Source organism: Pimephales promelas, chromosome 4 (assembly GCF_988280905.1).
Source record: "Pimephales promelas chromosome 4, fPimPro1.hap1.1, whole genome shotgun sequence".
Taxonomy (NCBI): Eukaryota; Metazoa; Chordata; class Actinopteri; order Cypriniformes; family Leuciscidae; genus Pimephales; species Pimephales promelas.
In genome coordinates, this window is record NC_142772.1 from 37,622,676 (window position 1) to 37,645,534 (window position 22,859).

Consider the following 22,859-nt stretch of genomic DNA (forward strand, 5'->3'; position numbering starts at 1 on the left):
ACACACACACACAAAAGGAGAAATGGCATATTAAGGAAGCTGTTTGAGATTCATTATCTTAATGATGTAGTAATTAAGTGTTACATAAAAGTATTTTGTAGTAAGCATTCATAACAGTGATTTAGCAATTAAGTATTTCATTCAATTTTTCCTCTTCTGCTGCTGTGACATGGCCTCATTCGCAATATCGGTGTTTTCTGTTAACTAATTAGTTTATAAATTGTCTCCAGGCAACATTCATATATACTGTATTAATCATCAGAATGAAAACTTAAAAGAAGCACGGTCACTCTGAAAGTATTTCTAATCATATGACTGAATGCCATATGGCCTGTGCCGACCAATACATTCTGTTCAAGTGAACGTACATTTTATTTCCAGCCCTGATTGAGTTTATGGAACTGCACATGGACCCCTGCATTAGCCAGTGGCGTCGGTTTAATAAAGACCACGTGCAGAAAAGCGTGTTTGCCTGGAGACTCTAGTTGCCATTCTTTTATCCCAATTCTCAATGTAATCCAGTCTGATAAGAAAGTTAATTAACTCTGAAAACATGTCCCATGTGCATAAGCACGGCAGATCCGTTACGAGGCTATACCACTGACTATATGGGCCTGTAACCATGGTAACCGTATTGGGGGGAAAACAGGTCTCTGGCTTTGCATTCAAGACCGTAATGCTACACTCCCAGTCCTCGGTTGCTATGGTGCCCTTTCACTGGCTTCTAGTGAAGACGGACCATGTTTTTGTGTGTGTGTCAGAGAGTGTTTCGTAGACAGCCAGGCCGGTGGTCACAGCAGCAGAACCGAGTCCAGTTGAGGCTTGTCTGTGTTTTGAGGTGTGGCGATGGTCGCATGCAGGTGTCTGTTAATGAGTTTTGAAGGCTGTGAAGCTTGCAGAAGTAGTTCAGAGAGGGGAATTGCCATAGTAACATCAATATTCTTCCCCCCTCCTTCTCCTCTTCCTTACTTCCTCTGTTAAGATGGCAGACCGAAGAAGCCAGAGGATCCGACTGTAGCTCTCTGGTGGCAGCTTATTTGTCGTGTTTCTGTACTGACTCAACTTCACCTCTAGAGGGGGCAACAGGCTCAGAGCTGGCTCTTCGTGTGTGTGTGTGTGTGTGTGTATATGTGTGTGTGTGCTCGCATTCTGTTTGAGGGCAGTGTTTCACTGTCTCTCTGGCCAGTAGAGTGAAGGTATGAGAGGACAGAGGGAATAACTTCTTCCTCTCTTGAGCTGCCTGAGCTTTTAATCAATTAACCTTTGACCTCTGGGCACACCTCATAATGATTTGATGCCCTTTTGAATACAGCCCTCAAGTACCCTTTTTTATTTAGTTCATCTTCTTTCCCTCCAAGCAAGTTGCGTATGGTATGTGTGTAACAGGGCTTGCACGGCTACTCTTTTTTTACTAGGCGAAAAGTAGTCAGCGAATCACTGTTTACCTTGTTTATATAACTCAACATCAGCAGTCTTTGCTGTTTCCGGCAAGTCTAATTCTGCATTGATGGAGGGGTTGCGAGTGCAGAGAAAGGTGAGAAATTGCCATTTACAGATTACATTTTTTTAAAACTTGGAAACGAACCATCTCAGATTGTCACAGCACTTGTGTAACTTTCGCATATTACGTGCTTTGTGAAAGTAAACCGCTTTATGTTGATTTGAATAAATTCCGGATTATTTGAGCATATACTCTTAAGGGAGGGCCCAAAAAAACATCGAATTTTTGCAGCAAGACATAGAAGAACCATTTTCAGAACCATTCAGTGAAAAATTATAAAACATTTTTTTATATATTAGTGTGAATAACATTTTATTTCATTTTTTTAAAAGTTTATCATAAGTCAACAGCTCGTACCTGTATGATTTTAAGGTACCCTGTGTAACCTTTGGCCCTCTAGTGGTTACAAAACAAAACTGCGTGCATTTTGCAAAAGAACATTGTTTTGGTTGTGCTTTAGTTCGTGACTGTGCGGATGAATAATGTTATCTTCCTGCTCATAAAACATTCACTACTATGCTTAAGAGATATAACTAGTTTAGATGGAAAAGATCTTAAGATGACTAGCTGAAGATGGTAAAGTTAACACGGTACTTCCTTGAAAATAAATTCCCGCACGGTGCTATAACAACTAAAAAGAAATTACCCTTCATAATAGATAATGCTTTACAATGAACTCTGTTAGAGAGCTACATATGGTAATAAATTACCTTACCTTTACCTGCACCTTACCCGCCATCTCCTTGTTGCTTTTACAACATTTCAAATCCCTCAGTTCTCACCATCTTTGAAAGCCAAGCCAATCTTTCTATTTTGAATTATTTTATTTTCTCTGTCACATTCTCTTTTTGAAAGCAGAAGCTCCTGTTTGGCGTTGTTTTTAAACACGATTCCCTGGAGGTTTGAGATTTAGCTGCTCCATGTCAACCTTTCTCGCTTGTTTTGACAACTAACCACTCTCACATGCGTCAAAGTAGCTAGAGCAACTTTCCTCTATTTATGGATATGACAAAACGCGCACAGAATAGAGTAACGCAAGCACGCAATTTTGCGTGAAAAGCATACCATTAGGTCTGAAATATAAACACTTTTAATAGGCTTGAGTTAGGGTAAGACAAAAACACGTTTTGGAAAAATTGATCGTGTATTTAAATTTTGTTCATTTTTAACAAAAAAAGTTACACAGTGCACCTTTAAAATATTTCCTGATTATTTGAGCATACACACAAAAATTATCCTCCTGCAGATCCAATGTATGTAGAGTTGGCGCAATCAATGACAATGAGTCGACTAGTCGTGCAACCCCTGAGATCGTAAGTGGGGATACGCTGATGTGTGCGAATAAGTGCATGCTGGGTTACGAAAGCTTGCATGCGTATGTTTAAGGTCCTTTATTGGTTATTAGTTTGGTGTGCATCCAAGTATACTACTTTTGTACTAACTGTGTCTCCCCCCTACAGGATAAGACCAGCGCGCTGAGTCTCAGTAACGTGGCCGGCGTGTTCTATATCCTGGTGGGGGGTCTGGGTCTGGCTATGACTGTGGCTCTGGTGGAGTTCTGCTATAAGTCGCACCAGGAGACCAAACGACTCAAACTTGCCAAAAATGCCCAGAACTTCAAACCAGCTCCTCCGTCCACTGCACAGAGTTTCACCACATACAGAGAAGGCTATAACGTCTACGGAACAGAGAGCGTCAAAATATAATGGTTCGTCTAAAGATGTTTTATGTGTGTGTTTTGAATGTTTGTTGCTAGTGATACCATTTCTTAAAAAAAGTATTAATGATGGGAGGTCTACTTCTGATGAGTGATGATATCAGAGTTGGTGTTCAATTCTGAGGTAAGTAAAGTTTCCCACTGTGTTAAAGCTGCTGTTAGCTTTTCGTTTTTAGAAGAGCAGTTGTTCTGAGAAATCACGCTTATCTCTTCAACTGCCCTTAGGCGCTGTAAACGTATTTTTAAAAATCTGAGCATGGCCCAGTCTGCAGAGTTGGAGCACGTCATTTTGTAATGAATTACACCACCGCTCAAAAGTTTGGGGTCGGTCTTCAAGGAGACGTCTTATACTCTAAAGAAGACAGCAAGACTTTATCTTTATCTTCTCAAAAATGCTGTAAATAATAATAGATATTATTAGAGTTTACAATAGCCGTTTTCTAATTTAGTGTTTAAAATGTAATGCAAAATTTTGTCACATCAATCATTCTTTAGAAACCATTCTAATATGCTGATTTGGAGTCCAAGACATTAGATTATCAATATTGAAAACATTGATACTTAATCTTTCTTGGAAGCTGGGATTTTTCAGGATTCCTTGATGAATAGAAAATTCAAAATAACAGCATTCATTTGAAATGGAAATTTTTCACTTTTTTATTATTTTAATCCATCCATTTATTTACTGACCTTGAACTTTTGAATGACAATGTGTATAAAATAAATAGCTACTTAAATTAAAAAGGAACCATATATAAAATAATAAATAATAACTACTAAATAAATTTAGATTTATGCCATTTGAAATAGTGGCATTTTGCCAGTAAGAGAATTTGGCCAATCATAAAATTTGAAGGTGCCTCTCAGCCTGTCACATATTTCAGTGCTTAACGTGCAGTCACATTTACCATTTTTCAGGGAATTTTCAATAGGAATCTGTCCGATCAGTAAATGTTGCACGGAAGGGCAAATTAGCTTGAAAGCTCCTTGATTTGAAAGTGACTTCTCTGAGTTGTGTTTCATACAATATTGACAATAGACAATGGACCTTTTAACTGTAAAATTTTGTTGATATTTGACCAGTGTGACCTCACTTTTAATCTGGTGGTACTTACAGCAGCTTTAAGTTGGTGCCATAAATCAGAAATCTTTTCAAACTTCCTGCTTTAGTTCAGTGCCATTGGTGTTGGTGAATTGTGTTATTGTCAAAAGAACGTATCTTTCGACAAGTCTCAAATGAGTTTGGCTGCTGTCTTTTCTTATTCTCAGATTGGAAGCCTGTCCCTTGCTGATCATGTCGTATGCGGCATGGGATAGACTCTCCGTCTCTTTGAGGCGACTGTGATTTCCCTTTAGAAAGTGGACACGCACCCAACCAAAACCCATCTCACCAAAACATTTGTCTTCTCGGCTCTGACACAACCTGAACCAATCACGCGACAGACTATCGGATGGACCAAACACCCGCCCACCCTCTCTCAGTGCCTTACTGAACCAGTGGCAAAACAACAAAACATGCAGGCCATCCCACCAAAGTCCTGGAGATGTCCTGGGTGCTGGGTCTCAAACCATAGTTAAAACGTATGCTTATTATGAGAGGGAAAGACGGTGAAGGAGGGAGGGAGAGATAGAGGTTTGATCTCCTGATCAGCGATGACAAGTGTTTAGCGAGCGACAGTCAGCTTGTCTCCATAAAAACTCACACCAAAAGGGTTTCTGCAAACAAACATATTATGCAAACTGTAGTAAATGTTTTTGAAGGATTCTGCTCATTCATTTGTTTCAAAATTTGTGCTGTGATTCTGTCTCCGTCAACTTAAGTTATGAATAATGTAAATAATAATTTCAGATACATTTTGGCATCAGAGAACTAATGTTGTTTTCCTTTCAGAAGTTACAGTTTATTTTGATTTTTATTTCATAGTGCATTTGCTTTAGCGGGAGAGTGAATTCATGCTCTGTGTGTGTGTGTGAGTGAGTGAGAGAGCGAGAGAGAGAAAATTACCGTTTCATGTACTCAAAACCCAACAAGGGTGGAAGATGCTGAATTGTTATTGCCATATTATTCTTAAACATAGGAGATAAATAATGACAAGACATTCATATAGCATCTGCAACAAACAAAAAAAATCATATTCGTCATTATCATGGATAAGTTCTTTAAGTCAAGTTTAGGAAACAACAGCAAAATGTTCAATAATTTGTATACTTTTGTTTTAAAAAAATACTTTAATAAACTGTGATTGTCACATAGGTATGATATCTGTTAAACCAATTTTAAAAAAGAAAAGAAAACACTTGGATCTTTGATTTTATAAATCCAGATAAAGCCACTCTGTTGAAATTCTTAACATTTGTTTAGATGGTAAAATGCATATTTATTTTGAAGATTTTATATAACTGACTTCTGTATGATTTCTAAGTGAACTTGCATGTACAGTAAGGATGAAAACTGCTTTCCCCTCAGTAAAGCCTCCCTTGACATGCCCCTCTTCCCATATCCTCCTCCATTCCTGGTTAATAATAATAAAAGAATGAATAGAAAATAATGAAATGATCAGATACATCCTGATGAAAACAATAGTCTGTCCCGCTGCATGACTGCATCCCACTTAAACATTTAAGTATATTTTGTAAATAAAGACAGATTTAAGACAAATTTCTGACTAATGAGTGATTTTTGCTAGAGAACCGATGAGTTTGTACTCGTGTATATCTATTATTATCTCAAAGATAATTTTTGTCATTGATGCTTACATTCTTCTCGTATAATGTAACTCCTCAAAAAACACCTCATTAATTTGATGTCATCTTTTATCAGGGCCAACAGCTTCCCACTGCTGATTGACATGGTCCACTAAACCACAAGAAGACCATGAGATCATGTCAGAAGCTTTGCATTCTAGATTACTGTAAAATGAAGAGATGATCTTATTGATAATAACTCAATTACAAATAAGCCTCATCACGATGGCAAAAGATGCCACCTGCTGAGCAAATAAGCGCCTGCTGCTGTGCATGCAAATGTAGTACATGTTGCACAGCAGCAGCTGACGGTTATACATGTTTGTTTGACAAGAGGTTAATGGAAATGTGCTTTACTGAAACTGTTTTTAGAGTTTCATGATCAGTGTTGTTCTGCTTAATTCTTCTGAAGGTTTGGCTAATAAAGGCTGGTGTGGCGGCGTAGCGGCAAAAGTCCTGGGCTGATCATCAGAGGGTTGTTGGTTCGAACTTCGATCCATTGAAACATCATCATTCAGGAAGACTGTATCTGTAAGTGTGAATTATTAGTGGATACATGGGTCAGCTAAACGGCTTTTTTTCTTTTACCTTAGAGGAAATGTGTTTCTAAAAACACACGGACAAATGTAAACGTTAAAAAGACACTATTTTAATTTTCTTATAGAAGGTCTTTTTTATTCCCAATGCAGCAGCTCTGCAAACTGATCTTACGAGTTTTATTGAGATACACCCGCCACACCCCACCAATGCCATTACGCGCTGTCTCATTTCCCCATGACTCAGTGGTGTTTGTTTTAATTTATAAGCTTCGTGTCTGATTTGGATTAGACGAGCTTTTGCTGCCTACATCCCCCTTATTTACTTACTTACTTACTTATTTATTTATTTAATAATTTTGTTTCGCTGCCGGTTTGTAAGATTGCTCGTGTCCCTTCGGTTGCCTGGCAACGCGCGTGGCAGTGGGCGCTCCTGACCTTGCGTCCGCGACCGCGCACAGCGCGCGCGCTTAAAATAGACCCGGGGAGATTGACGTTAATTGAAAATAAGAAAAACGCAAGAAGAGCTGAGCGCCGTTCATACGGCTCGACGGGGAAAAAGGGGGCATGTTGGATGGTGGGAACGATGAGATATGAGAATATTAGTGCACGCTCGGATGCGATACCGGCTGAGCGATTCGGCAGGTGAGCCCCAAATTTTCTTATTTATATGGCTGATGCACGCCGTCGATTCTCAATATCAGCTAGCGGTGAGAACGAACGATCTCGAGTAATAAGAGCAATTTTCCGATGCTGGTGAATAAAAAAAATATGAGTAGATGGAAAAAGGCGTGAATTGGATTGTGTATGAGTGATTGTGGAACGCGTTTTGATTGAACAATGAACGACGGTCTAATGAATGCGCCGCATTGCTTGTGTTTGGGAAATGGCTACGATAAAATAATGTGGGTTTTGTTAAGTAATTTTTTACATTTTCTTTATTTCAATTGATTTGATATGATTTTAACGGCATTTTCATTCGCATCTGCAGCGTGTAAGCTTGCAAGCAGGAGAGAGCGAGAGAGAGAGAGAGCGAGAGAGACACGAATTGATAGAGAGAGATGAATTGATAGAGAGAGGTAGAGAATTATCATTCGAATAACCTCAAAGCCGTGGTTTGCAGCATTTGGGCTGTGGGGTCTCGTAGTCATAGATTGTCGTAAACACTCGTTGTCAGACTACATAAACTTATTCGCATCTGTTTGAAAACACATCTGCCTGCCAGCACCGTTATTTAGCTGTTCTACAGGCCTGTCTGCGCGAGGGACACACGGGGGTCGAGTTGTTCTCCGCGTGCATGCTCAATACCCGCTGTTATATTAATCACAGGCGGCGCGTGACGCTGCGCGCGTGTGAATTAAAGCGCAATTCGTCACCTGTTGGAAAGGTAACTGCAGCGCACGCGGGAGTGCCAGTCAGGAACCAGTGTCGCGACCGTCCGTGTGAATGAATCCAGGAAGCGAGACCGGTACCGAGTCCAAGTTGTCATAGTGATTTTCCCATCTGCTGACTTGGTTTGCTTAAAGCTTTGCCAGCGGGCGTACTTGTGTGCGTGTTACAAGGGTGGATGAACCCAGAGCTAAAAAATATATTTACAGAAGCGCGAGTAGGCTACGTTTGTTTAGGCGTTATTTACGTTACAAAACAATGGCATTAGCCGATTCGAGGGAAGGGTCGTTACACCACTGCTCGTTTCACGAGCTACTTGTTATCAGATGTGCAGTGAATACTGAACCTCGCTAGAGTTTTCATAATGAATGCCCCCGCATAGTTTATTATCCGCGCGCCATCCCGCCACTGCACCGTTCAGTCGAAGCTACGGAGGAGGAGGAGGAGGGGGAGGAGGGGGAGGGACAAGACTATTGGTATTCATCTCTCGTATGGTAGTCTCTTTCACCGTCCCCGCCGTGAGTCCGGGGAACACACACATACTCCCCATTCCTAATGAATGCAGAAAAGAAGCAGTTTACCCTATCATTAAACCTGAATAGGCAATAGCACCAGTTTCATGTAAACAGAGCTGAATTCGTCAGTTCAATGAAAGCAGACTTTATCATTTCATTTATCGCACAGTTATGTGGGTTAAATATCAAGGACCCCAATTTTGAAACACTTTTACCCTACAGCTGACCTGATTCAGGCGCACGCTGTCCTCCCCTGTCCGCTCGCTATTGGAAAATGGGCACTGGAATAAACGGACTCCCAATATTCTCTCGATGGGCCCCCACGATTCAGATTAACTGACCCACATTACAGGGGTGGATGAACCCAGAGCTAAGAAAAATATATACAGAAACGCGAGTAGGCTACGTTTGTTTATTATACCGGTAGCGAATCTCATCAGCACCATGGACAGCGACACACGTGAAAAACAGTAAAAGATCCATAAAAGAGCCCGTGGGTACACTTATACTTAAGGGCTGGATAGCATATTAAATTCAACATCTTAAAAGGTGGAAATAATAGTTCAGGCTTGTATTTATAAGTAAGCAAAGGTGAAAAATAAATAAATAAATAAAGTAATTTGAGGTAATCAGTTACATTATTTTAAATTGACATAGCCTACTCGAAGATTAGGCTAAGTAAACAAAACTTCAATTTTGATTTTGTATTACACAAACAAGTTCACTATAATTTAAATTTGACTGAGCCAAACCACTCAGTTTGATTGACTAAACATCAACTGCTAGCTAGCAAGTGGTTTTGAAACAAGCATGGAGACTGTCCTACAGTACATAGTTAAACATTATACACCAACACAACACACAAAATGACACATAATTCCAACGTGTATTCTCCTTATACAGTCTGATGCAATAATGGGATTTAAAAATCAGTTCTTCAGTTTAATATAATATAGTTAAGTTCAGCTTAGTATAATCAATTACTGAGTTCACATAACTGTATTACATTAAGTACAACAAACTTAAGTTATTAATATTTGATCTGTAATATTTGAGTGAAATTAACTAATTTCATTAAGTGAATTTCTCTGTTCAGTCAGGCATGATGGGAAATTCTCTTGCCATTGTGTAATTCATCAAGTTATAATTGATGGTTTTGATGCCTGAACTTGACCAGCGTATTTCTGAAGGTCTGGTGTACCTTTAATCGAAATACTTTACAGAGTTCAAGGGGTGCTGCATAATGGGAATGACCCAGTTAATTGCACACTGACTAATTGTAATTATTTGATCCTGTAGGTTGCTATTTTAAGGCATAATAATGCTAGTGATGAGTCTGCATCACAGTATTGGTTAGGTTGAGATCAGTTTGTTTCTGTTTATGGGATTTTTTTTAATTTTGTGTTGTGTGCAGTTCTAAAGTTGAATTTACTGGAAAGGCAGTTATATAAAATAGGTCATATAAGCACCTGCTCAACACACCAGTGTTTTACACCACTGTGAACGAAAGTCGTTTCACGTGCCAGGCATGTAGAAATAAAGTATTTTAGGTTCTGTACTGGAAGTTGTTTAGGCTATTATTTTGCATTGCTTTGCTCATATAATAGAAATTGTAGAGGGTTATATATAGCCTACATTTGGAATCTTGATATTCACTTTTATTTCTGTAATGTCTATGCGATCAAAACTGATATAGAATTATTACTTTTGTTTACATCTCAGGCTGTAAATGGATGCAAATCAGTCTTTTCTTTTACCCAGAAAATGTGTGTCAGATCCTTAGGAAGGCTTACAGATTTGGTATTTGCATGATCTGCAAACAGTGCTTCTGGGGCAGTGAGTTAGGAAATGAGGATTATTGAGTCTGATGTCACATTTTTTTTTTTGTATTCCAAAATGGAACTGCTTAAAGTGAAACTTTGCTGTTTTTCAACCCACTTTGTATTGTTACAATGTCAGTATTAAAGGTAAATTGGCAGTGTTTAGTCGTTCTCTGTGTTACCTGGACCGAGAAATTCATGTATCAGCAAATGATTTTTCACAGTTTCCGGGCTAAAATGAAAATGGCAGTTTCTTTGTTTTTCCCCTCTGTTTGGCCTTAAACACTGTATTTGTAGTCATCTAACCTTTGCACTGGATCCTTTTCTGCAAACTGAAAGTAACTCACTCCTGCTAAACTTTTACTCTTTGAATACTTGCACCCAGGATCAATACAAGTCAACACCATTATAACTAAAAGTTTGCTAAGAAGTATTTCCTACTTAACCAAGGCAGTATTTGACTCAAAGGCAGACTGGTGGGAGTGGCCTGATGGCATTGTGCCCAGTGCATTATGGGTGTTGAAGTTTTCCAACCTTTGGTAAAAAGAAAGACAGCAGCCTTTTTTCTCTTTTCTCAGGTTGCACCCATTTCCTTTCTACTCCATAGACAGCCAAGTTTTACTGAAAGCCCATTTTGCCAGGGGTGGGAATAGTGGGGTACCTCACAATACGGTACTTGCCTCACAATACCGATAATATCAGGAGACAGCAATTCTGAGATAATCAATATATTACTAGACAATCCTATTATGATACATCACAAATATGCCAACAAAATGCCTGTGAAAATGTTAAGTGTGGGTTTTCCAGACTTTGGACTAAAACGTGGCTGAGGCATCTATTATTTTACTCACGCTGCAGTCTGACATTCCCCTTTTATAAACCTCTTTTTCTTAGACTAGTTAACCTAAGTTCATGTTTCCCTCATCCAACTTCTAAATTAGTGGCCCAAGAAAAAATGCACACAAAACGCTCCATGTATCTTCACACATGATATAACACACCACTGTCCAATGCAACTAGTCTTCGGCCAAAAAATAGCAAATTTTCTTCAATATAGACGGCTTTTTTTTTTTTTTTGGTCAGTTGTTGATATGTCTCTGGACAAGAAGTGAACATGACACTCAACCACACATGGCAGGATATTAATTTAAATTTTCTTGATCAGACTCAGTTATGCTAAGTTTTTGTTTTGTTTAGCATTGTTGTTACATATTGATTCTATTGTCAGTGAAGATCCTAGAAATTGAGCCATCTTAACGATACACTGGTTCTTTGGTACGTCAGTTTACAGTCGTAGACTGTCAGACCTCCAGGTGGCTAGGTTTTTAAAAGGATGTAGATGTGAACTCTTGTTTTAGTGATTGGTCCTCATCACCGCAGTGCAGGTTAATGAATGCTGTGGGTTTCAGCCCATAGTCTCTACATGTTGCCATCCCACAGCGTCATGCACGCACATTGATTTCAGATAAAGCAGCTGCTCTGTGTGTTTGTGGCTGAAGCGTTGCATATCGATCCACTCGAAGAACGTGTATTCTGAACACAAGCCAAGCCCTGCACTTTGAGACTTTAGCTCCTCCCCTCAGAACATAAGAGATCCAGCTGCTGTCCATGTCTGATCCCTCATGAGACTGAGCAGACAGCGCTGGATCCAGGGTTAAAGAGTTTATAATTGCCCCTTGTGCATGTGTAAATGTTATATGAACCAGAGATTGTGTGAGTGTTTCTGCTTGCTTTCTCTCTCTAAAGTGCACACTTTGTATAACATTCACTTTAAAATATCATTTAAAGGTTTGAGGTCGATTAAGATTTAAAAAAAATTTTTTTTTGAAAGAAGTTAAAATTAAATAATAAAATTTTACATTTTTTCACACATACACTGTACATACATTTACATAAAAATTTTCATGTCAAGTTGTAATAACAAAGACATTTATGTCTTTGTTAATGTCAAGTTTGCATTAAGAAAGACATTTTTAACAATGTCAACTTTGCATTAAAAGTGTCATAATTTACTGAATGACACTTAATGACAAACATTCACAAAGACTCCTTCATGTTCATGACAGGTGTTATGTCATGTTTATGACAGTGTCATCTCAGTCTTATGCACACCTCTTCAAATAAAGTGTTACCAAAGGATATTTCTTTTACCTTTTTTATGTGGAGAAACCTTTGTTGTATGGACCATATTTTTTGCCAATTTAAATGATCCATTCCAAATGATGGAATGATCCAAGTCCATTCCAATATGAGATTGCCGGATCGAGGGGCAGAAATAATGTTCTCAAGGAATAGGACTCTTGCTTTATAATTTCTTCCTTTTTTTCAGTGAAACATATCTCACCAATAGGAGTGTTGATAGGTTCAGGCAAAGATAGTGAACCCAAAGAGAGAGAATTATTTTTGAAAAGCATGAGTATGCCAGATGGAATAGCATCCATAACTGTGGCAAACTCTTTGGGAGTTACTCTGAAAGAAACTCTCCACTTAAAAAGCAGACCTTCATCATTAGAGTAAAGTTATTAGAGCAAAGAGTTGTCTAACATGAAATATTCCATTACTGAACCAGTGATTATCCACAAGTTTCCGAGGGGCGCTCCTGTAAAAAATAAAGTGGGTGAAACTTCCGGTGAGGCGGCGGAAGTAGCATTCCATTGGTATTTTGTGTGTTAGTTAGCGAAGAGGCTAGCTGTTTTTCGGAGAATTATTTTACTATTTAAAGACGCAAATCTTTATGAGAGATGTCGTTACGGAGCTCAGGGGCAACATGTGCTGTTCGCGGTTGTATGTATAACCGGACTAAACTAGTTCAGTGGCTTAAACGTGATTGTTTTAAACATAAGCTGAAAACGAAATCAGAGTGTTCCTGCCAACGACTGTAGTTTCCATCACCTCCCAAAAGACGACGAATCTTCCTGTGTACATTTGTTTAAATTCTTAATATTCTATAAACTTTTATCAGCATGTGTTTGGCTGTTCTCTACTGATGTTGCACCTAAACTCAGGATCAAAGCCTGTGTTGACAGAATACCAAATGTGCCAGTTAATGTATTCAAGTAGCACATTCATTTATAATTTTAAATAAACTCCAAAGCACAATGACTAAGTGTGTATTTTTTATTTTAATTGTTTGCCAGCTCGCACAACTGTCTTGTCACCATGCCTTGATGAGTATTGATTATTAATAATGTTATTATAATACTCCCAATCAACTACTGCGGAGGGTAAAGGTACTGTTATTTCACCTTTTTTAATTTCGTTGAGGTTGTGTTCCCACATCGTTAGCTAGATTGGATCGCTATTACTTGAATGACTGTCAACTGTTGAATGAACGAATGTCAAGCATGTCAAATCGTGCTTTGTTTACTTCCAACCGGAAGTCGCGCCCACTTTTGACGCAAGGCCTCATGGGGCGTAGGAAACTTGTGGATAGAATTCCTATTGTTCCATATGTAACACAGATGAGGAAAAACGTTATGCTTGTAGTCCATGCCAAAAGAACTTGTTGGTGAAAGTTAGATTGACAGGGAGTTTTATAAATATCATGATTTCACATTACTTTGCACCACCAATTTTCGAGAAGGCAAGCTGAAGAAAAATATTCCAAATAGAGGTGGGAGGTGGGTTTTTAAGGAATCAATTAAACCCATTTATTTTAATTGTGTTATTTATTAAACTAAAATCAATTAAATTTAAGCCACCCTTTTGTTGAGAATTTAGTATCAGTATCATGTATGTTTTTTTTAAATAATGGTATTTGTTTTTCCATAAAAATGTAACTATTCCATCGATAATTTTACAAGTGTGCTTATCAATGTACAGTGACTGAGCGGCATACGTCGGCGCAGTTTAACAAGCAAACCTCTGCCTTTCAAAGAAAGGTCTCTCTGCAGCCAGCAGTTTAAGTGTTTCGTTGTTTTTATAATAATTGGGTCCACATTTGCAGAGCAGAGTTATTTTTAGTTATTTGTACACCTAAAATATGTAACAGTTTTTAACTGCCACCAATTGAAGAGAACATACTGTTTTTTATTGGAAGTAATTCACATTCATTAAGATTAAGATGTAGGCTCGAGGCTTTAGAAAAGAGATGAAGAGTACACAAGGCTGCTGGTATTTGCAGAGAGTCTTCCAAGAACAGAGCAGCATCATCCGCTAACTGATTAATAATTATCTTTGTTTTCCTATTCTGAGTCCTTTTAGCTGGCTTGCTTTGATGTGCGAACTAAGAAATTGAGTCACAATTAAAAAAAGATAGGGAGATACTGGACATCCCTGTCTCACTCCACGGTTTAAGAAGAATACCGTTACTCAACTTAATGCAACTACTACTATTCATATACAGCCTTTTGACCATATTACAGAAGGAGTCTCCAAAGCCAATTCTAGAAATCCTGGCTATGTTTCTTCAAAAATGGAATTTAGGACACATTTTTAGTCTTTTGGTCATAAAGCTATTATTCTGTAGTCATTATTTTATGATTGGGCGCCAATTATTGGGTTATTATTCTTAGAGGTTTTCCATTTTTTAATGAATTAATTGCTTCTACAATCTCATTCATGGTAATAGGAGCGTCACAAAAATCTGTATCTATTTAATTGCTGTACATTCTGAAGAGACTTGAAGAAATCAGTTGCATCTTGGTGGAAAAATTTAGATGTATATGAGTCTGTGTAAAATTTAGAACAGAATTTTCCAATTATTTGATTTTCATTTATATATTCCATCAATCATGAGTTTCCCTATATTACCTGTTTTAGCTTGTTGTCTTTCTAAATGAAAAAATAAGCAGAGCTTTGTTCACCTTCTTAAGCCACTTTCTGCATGATCAGATCAGTAATATCTTCCACATTTTTAGCTAAAAGACTAGCAATTTTACAAATAACATTATTCTCATTAGACTTAGCCAAATCACTACTGGATCTTTAAAAATATTTACAGACTTCATAGTTAGCTAACTCCCGATTACTGCAATAGTTATCTTCTTTTTTTGCTTTGTTCCAGAAATGTGTAATAATGTCATCAATATTATGTTTAACTTCAACATAGGCGAGAATTGAGTTATTAAGCTTGTGAATGTGAATAGAAATACCTAAATAGAAATTTAGGATCAGATAATTGTGAAGGTATAATATCAGTTGAAATATTATAGGAGCAAGCCATCGGTCAATGCGAGACTGGCACAAGAAGGATTAATTATTCCATGTAAATATGGGTGAGATTCCCTCCAGCTATCAACCAAAGAAAACCATTGCATGGACATTTTTAAGTATGAATTAGAACTATTAGATTTTGGGGGCTATCTATCAATATTATTGGGGGTCTGAGAATGTGGGACGGTAGCTGCAGGCTCCGAGTCTGGGAGCCAGCTGCAAATGGGTGGGCTAGCAGCAAGTGGGTGGAGCTTTAACCGCAAATGGGCTGAACTAACTTCCAGAGGATTTTGATTGGTTTATTTAGGATCATCCGTGTTGTAACTATTGGTTCAGTGTCGCCAGATGAATGATAATTATATGAACGATAATTTTGACCTCTTTATGATGTACGATCAATAGTGAAAAAAATCCCACAATGTACAATAATCTCATAATTTTTTGACACGTCAATTGGAGGTCATTGTAATAGTGCTTCTAGCTATAATGATTGTGAGGATAAAGTGAAGGTGAGAAAGCGAGAGATCTTGCGTGTGTGCCTCATGAAAGTTATACCCCCTGTCAACCGGTAAAAAATGCTGTAAAAATAAGTCGTCTCACTACAACAGCTCTCCTGGAGGATGTACTCAATCTCCACTTGTTTGGATTGTGGGTTAAATGCTGCACACCTGGGACGTTTTGTGTAAATTGGTGATGAATAAACTAGTTGTTAGTCTAAAGGAAAACTAAACTACTAGTGTCATCCCTTGGAGTTTAAAAGTTCTGGACACCATTCACTTGCATGGCATGAACCTACAGAGCTGAGAAATTATTCTAAACATTTGTAAATGTTCAATGTCAACTATAAACCCTGGTTCTTATTGTGCTTAATGTGTATCCACTAGGTTATGCTGGGAAGGGAAAGCGAGGCAAGCTCGAGGGCATTTATTCAGAAACCTTCCACCCTGGATTTTATATAGTGTCCTTACAAATAACAAAAATATACTAAAAATAATAAAATAAAATAAACACTTTGCAATCAATTCTACGTAACTTGTACACGATTTTATTCATTGAAAAAAATGATTTATCCACCCTGAGATTTAAATGTAATATATGTGTAACACGTTCAGAAGAACATTAGTCTGTCATTTAAAAAAGTCCAATTGCATCATATTTTAATTTGTTCATTTACTTGATCCCGTAGAATATGTAGCCTAATATTCAGAAATATGCTTGAATAAGGCCTACAGCCTGATTAATTCAAAACACCATCACTTTTAGTATGGTAAAAGGTGTAAAGACGTGACTTCATCATTGACAGCGAGTGGTATTGGGCACACACAATAATAACAAAGATGTAAGAAATCAGAAAAATATTTTATTGTTTATTTGCATTACTGTCGCTACTTACTCATTCACCGCCGTCCTTGGCAATGACAGCTAGGGGATTTCCGCATAAGCTCCTCCCACTTGCGGAGTAAGCTCCTCCCACCTGCAGGACTTCGGGCTGCAGCGATACATGCTCAGCTGTAGCCGTTTTCTGAAGCAGCTTGTCTTACTTGCTATGAATTGGCTTGTACTTTGCTCAGCAGCAGCAGCGTAGCAGATCTATTCCGCCAACACCAAACACATTAACATTGTCCCATTCATTACCATGCCACACACTCTGGCTGTCATGAACTATTTGTTTTTGCATTCCAAACTTTCTTTTTAACTTGTTTTTACGCTTAAAAAGTGTTCTTTCTTTCAAATAAATGCCACTTGGTTTGATATTTAGCTATCTAATGCTATGACATTCATGCATTTTAAGTTTGACATTAAGTGTCCCTTTTTGAGGCCATTGTTAGATGTGACAAACTGTATTTTCTGAGGGATTATTAATATGGTTCTTATTCTCAGTGGTGTGATGGGAGGTTCTGGCTCTTGTATTTCAGGTTTGTGCTGAAAGGATTTGCGTGCTGGAAAAATGAACAGCTTCACCTGCTGAAATCAACACCCAATATGGAGCATTTGGTGGCACACACCTGGCTGCGGAGATTCCCACTGGATCTTCCTGAGTGTGTGGCATTCGTTTTTGAGTGCTAGAGTGTGATCGTGTCAAAGCGGAGAGTGCCATTAAGCTACAGACAGATTTTTCAGTGTGAACGTGTGTGTGCTGTTAAGAGGGACCATGTGGCACACACAGTCAGCAACTTACCTGCCGCTTCCCCACCTGCTCTGCCGACCTCTGAACTTTGCTCTGCATTGGCTACTTGTGTGGTTGATGTGGTCAGTCTCCATGGCAACAGCACTGACCTACCAGCCCACAGTAAACACAGCACTTGGCAGACTAAGGGGGATGCGGGTTGCTGTGGCAACGGAAGGTCTGGGCCCTGTGGATCAGTATCTGGGTGTGCCGTACGCTTCCCCACCTGTAGGAGAGAAGCGATTCATGCCGCCCGATGCTCCATCGGCCTGGTCCGGTGTACGAAACGCCACCCGCTTTCCTCCTGTCTGCCCACAGAACATTCGCAATGCAGTGCCCGACATCATGATGCCCGTCTGGGCCACCTACAACCTTGACACGGTCGCTACGTACCTGCAGGAGCAGAGTGAGGACTGTCTGTACCTGAATATATACGTACCCACAAAAAGTGGTGAGTACCTACAAACGCAAAATGCACACACACATTCCTTATTTTATATACAGAACATTACTGGTTTTGGTTTTTGGTTCCTAGTGTCTTCCTTATCTACTTGCTGAGTAGATTTTACTTGCCCCTTAGGGGTGTTGTAAGTTTTTTTTTATGTTAAGTGCTCACGGAAGAGATGACTTTTCAGTTGTCTTTTGAATGCTGTCAGGGATTCTGCATTCCGGATGATGATGGACAGATCATTCCACCAGCATGGAACCGTGAATGAAAATGTTCTGGAGAGTGATTTTGTGGTTCTTTGCCGTCGCTCATTGATCGATTGTAGGCTTCTGGTAGGAATGTAGGAGCGAGTGAAAGTAGGAGGGAGCTGAGCCGGTGGTCGATCTGTAACATGTAACTTGTTCAATCATTATTATACTTGTGAAACTGTTGATTTCTACATGGCAGTTCAATTAATATTGTATTTTTAGACCATTGGTATTGACTGGTTTAAGTAATTTTTTGGTATAGGCAAGGGCATGGCCTAATGAACCAGAATGCAGGAGGAAATCACATCTGCGAATTGTGCGAAATTCAACATTTTCTAGGGGAAGGAACCCCCGACCCCCTAGCATAGACAGCCCCACCTACAATATTTTTCACCAGCCGCCACTGCCTTCAGCCGTTACTTATTCACGATACAGCACTTGCCTCGAGTACCTTATTGCTTTTATAAAACGGTTACCACAATAAAAATATTAGAATAAAAAAAGATGTATTAGTGCAACTTTCATGAAGTAAAATCACTAAAAGCCTTCCTTCCGCAAGAAAAAAATAGTCCCTGACCGTGAACAGCAACAATGTTTCAATGTGTAATATAAAAACAACATAGGAACTGCAGTTGGGTGAAGCGGTCATAGCACTGATCCATATAGAATGACATTATATAAATCAGTGGGTCATAGCCATGTTTTATCATGAATAAAGAATCAGAATCAAGGATTGGCACTAACCGTTTTATATATTTGAATAAAAGATCTTAAAAGCACTACAATTGTCCACAGATCATCTCAGCCTTTCTAAGTTACTTCAGAAGATTGTCTGATATCCAGTTCAGTGCCTATGGCCAGAATCCACTCTGTGCTTTCCTTGTAGTCTTTAAATTGAACTGAATCAGTATTTGTGTCCACTGGTGTGAACGTTTAGAGCACTGTTTTGGCCTCATTTGGAACAAATAGCAGATTTTTCCTGGTAAAAATTTTGAAAGCTTTATTATTGCAGGGTTTGGGAAAGTGAACCCCTGTTGGTTTCACACAGTAATTTAGAGAGGAGTCCACTGAGCTTTTATACATTACCCACTTACACAGAACCCACAACACACACAAACACACCCACACGTTTCTCTGCGGTCTAGTTTCTGTCGGCTCTTCTAATTTATCATCTCTCTCTCTCTCTCTCTCTCTCTCTCTCTCTCTCTCTCTCTCTCTCTCTCTCTCTCTCTCTCTCTCTTTCTCACTAGGTACAAAGAGAACAGGCGACATGTCAGCTGACACAGAGCGTTCAGAGGATGATGGTATGTCCCGTTTTCATCATTCTTTCAGTTAAATCCATTTTTTATGTTTTTTCCTATTCATTTTTTATTCAATCGTGGTTATTGCAAGAGAGAATAATCTGGATGATATTTACCCAATGTTGCATCATTTTCAGGATGATTTTATAAGGTGCTCCAGTGTGTTTGGCCCGTGTTTTGCTGTGGATTTGGGTGATCATAGATATCATATTTCCGGCCACTTCTACATGTGCAATTATTTTACACTGTTCCTATTTCAAATCTATTGTCTGTACTACATTTTGCTAGCCTAGAAATCTAGATGCACCCTAGCAGCAGCAAAAATTATTTCGCAGCCAGTGTGGTCTAGCAACTCTCCATAGACGTTTTTTAGCTGGAAAAACCAAACTCTGGTCAGGCCAATCACATAGTGTATAGAGTCGGCGGGCGGGCTTAAAGGGGAAATGAACCACTCAATCAAGTTTACATGATTTACAAGATGGATTTCCACTATAATCAACAATTATATAAGAAACATGACTAATGTAAACATATAAAAGAAAAAAGAAAAAACGTTATATCTTTCGCCACCAGGGCGCCGCCATTATGCAGTATTCTAACATGTGACGTCACTGTGTTGGTTGGCTCAGGCTCTGGGCATTGAATATCGCGACATCAAACTGTTTACACCAGTGTTTTGACCGCGAACGACTAATCTTAGGTACAGTCATTAGACAAAAAGACGACGTCTAATGTTATATGTTGACAAACTGCACATAGAAACATTGTTCACGAAGTCTGCCATCATATTCCCGTCTCGTCGATAAATTACGTTGCTGTGTAGAACAGCCGGTGGTGGTTTGGGGCGAAGGGCGGCTTTGCAACGCTACCAGGTGTCAGTGTGTGACTGTACCTATAACATTAGTCGTTCGCGGTCAAAACACTGGTGTAAACAGTTTGATGTCGGGATATTCAATGCCCAGAGCCTGAGCCAACCAACCCTGTGACATCACATGTGAGAATACTACACAATGGCGGCGCCCTGGCAGCGCAAGATATAAAGTTTTTTTTTTATATGTTTACATTTGTCATGTTTCTTATATAATTGTTGATTATAATGGAAATCCATCTTGTAAATCATGTAAACTTGACTGACTGTTTTATTTCCCCTTTAACATGATGACGACTGAGTTGCGACGGTTCACTGCTAACGTTACATGAAAACAAAGAATGGCTGCTGCTGATGAACAGCTGTCTTTCGATTCGGCTTTGACCGCTACTCTGGATGATTTGAACTTAAAGGGTTAGTTCACCCAAAAATGAAAATTAAGTCATTAATTACTCACCCCCATGCTGTTCCAACCCCTTAAGACCTTCGTTCATCTTCGGAACACAAATAAAGATATTTTTGATTGAATCTGAGAGCTGGATCACTCTTCCATAGGCTTCCTAAGGGACTGGCTCTTGACGGCCCATAAAGTCATTAAAGAAAAGGTTTAAATATTCCATGTGCCTACAGCGGCTCAATTATAAGTTTATCAAGCGACGAGAATACTTTTTGTGCGAAAAAAACATAAATAACGACTTTATTCCACTATTCCATTACTTCCTTATGGGCGCATGCGCGAGAACTGAGACGAGGACGTTCTCATTCGTCTACTTCTTGTTACCGGCTGCTCACCGCTTAGGAGTTTTACCGCCACCTACCGTATAAAATTATGATCCATATATAAGGCACTCCGGATTATAAGGAACACTGTCGTTTTTTGAGAAGATTAAAGGCTTTTAAGTGCACCTTATAGTGCGGAAAATACGCAAATTGAAAAGCGTATGTACAGCGCGCATCTTCCTCTGCTTGTAAACAGAAAGTTTTGCGCTTCCAGCTATATCAGCACATCATCTTATACGGTAGGGGGCGGTAAAACTCCTAAGCGGTGAGCAGCCGGTAACAAGAAGTAGACGAATGAGAACGTCCTCGTCTCAGTTCTCGCGCATGCGCCCATAAGGAAGTAATGGAATAGTGGAATAAAGTCGTTATTTATGTTTTTTTCGCACAAAAAGAATTCTCGTCGCTTGATAAACTTATAATTGAGCCGCTGTAGGCACATGGAATATTTAAACCTTTTCTTTAATGACATTATGGGCCGTCAAGAGCCAGTCCCTTAGGCAGTCTATGGAAGAGTGATCCAGCCCTCAGATTCAATCAAAAATATCTTTATTTGTGTTCAGAAGATGAACGAAGGTCTTACGGGGTTGGTACAGCATGGGGGTGAGTAATTAATGACTTAATTTTCATTTTTGGGTGAACTAACCCTTTAAGCTTTTCTTTGAAACCAGAACAAAGAACGGCACTTGAGTCATTAAAAAAAAGATGTATTTGGAGTTTTGCGGACTGGTGGATACGGTAAGAGTTTAATATATCAACTTGCTCCGGAAAACGCATTGGAATCAGCCGTCACCTTCTTCGTTGCTCTGATTGGTTATAGCGCTATCCAATTGCGTGAATTTGAAAGACAACCATGTATCCCGCCCCTCGGATTGAGCTCTTTCAATGATGAGTTCCCAGACCTAACATCTTGATGTAGGTCTGGCATGCCAGGCTAACATTTTGCCACTTTCCCGTTATAACGTTGCATATTACACTGCATTTGAAGTCAACACTAAAATGACTATAATCATCATAATAAATGAAACTGAAAGAAATTTAGTAATTTAAAGGAAGTCTCTGAGGCAGATCTTGGCTGCTTACATTGTTATTTAGTCACTTGTGCTCTGAATGTTGATAAGTTAAATAGATTATTTAAACCTGTAGTCTGTCAGTGGTGCAGAGCATCTCTGTTAAAATTTTGAGCAGCTGTGAAAAACACTTCAGAACACAGAGAGCCTCATGTTTTTTTGTGGACTTCTTTGTGTATGTATTCAGGTCTGAGAGATTCTCGAGATGACCCCCGGCCTGTGATGTTGTTTATACACGGTGGCTCGTACATGGAGGGCACGGGGAACATTATGGATGGTAGTGTGCTGGCCAGCTACGGCAATGTCATCGTCATAACCCTCAACTACAGGGTGGGAATATTAGGTATGTACCACATGAGAAAAGGATTTTAAGCTTTGAAATTTGGTAAAAATCTGTTTATTGTGGCTTAATAAGTGATTTATGAATATTAATGTCACAAACTGATTTAAGATTAAGATAAGATTTCAATTGTTAGAAATCCAGTCATACTATTGAATGGTCGTGCAACACTCTCTCATTTTCCCCTGAGACGAGAGAAATCCGCTATTTACCTTTTTCACTTCCTCCTACAATGACGCAAGAATCGTCATTTTACTTCA

General features: G+C 39.0%; 2 protein-coding genes across 7 annotated transcripts in view; both read left to right on the forward strand.

Moving 5' to 3' along the window:
* gria3a (glutamate receptor, ionotropic, AMPA 3a) overlaps positions 1 to 5,877 on the forward strand; it is a 39,842-nt gene extending 33,965 nt beyond the window's left edge. For all 6 annotated transcript variants that reach the window (XR_005620417.2, XM_089130442.1, XM_039658690.2 and 3 more), the window contains 2 exons: positions 2,962 to 3,209; positions 4,488 to 5,877. Coding sequence is in view for 5 of the 6 variants with exons in the window: in XM_089130442.1 (XP_088986568.1) it covers positions 2,962 to 3,207 (246 nt within the window). In the remaining variant the exon portion in view is untranslated. The remainder of the gene's footprint in view (positions 1 to 2,961; positions 3,210 to 4,487) is intronic.
* A 1,041-nt stretch (positions 5,878 to 6,918) lies between these two features.
* Positions 6,919 to 22,859, forward strand: part of nlgn3b (neuroligin 3b) — a 28,836-nt gene continuing 12,895 nt past the window's right edge. The window contains exons 1-4 of the mRNA XM_039658663.2: positions 6,919 to 7,144; positions 17,297 to 17,998; positions 19,494 to 19,547; positions 22,447 to 22,602. Coding sequence (XP_039514597.2) covers positions 17,533 to 17,998; positions 19,494 to 19,547; positions 22,447 to 22,602 — 676 coding nt within the window. The 5' untranslated portion in view covers positions 6,919 to 7,144; positions 17,297 to 17,532. The remainder of the gene's footprint in view (positions 7,145 to 17,296; positions 17,999 to 19,493; positions 19,548 to 22,446; positions 22,603 to 22,859) is intronic.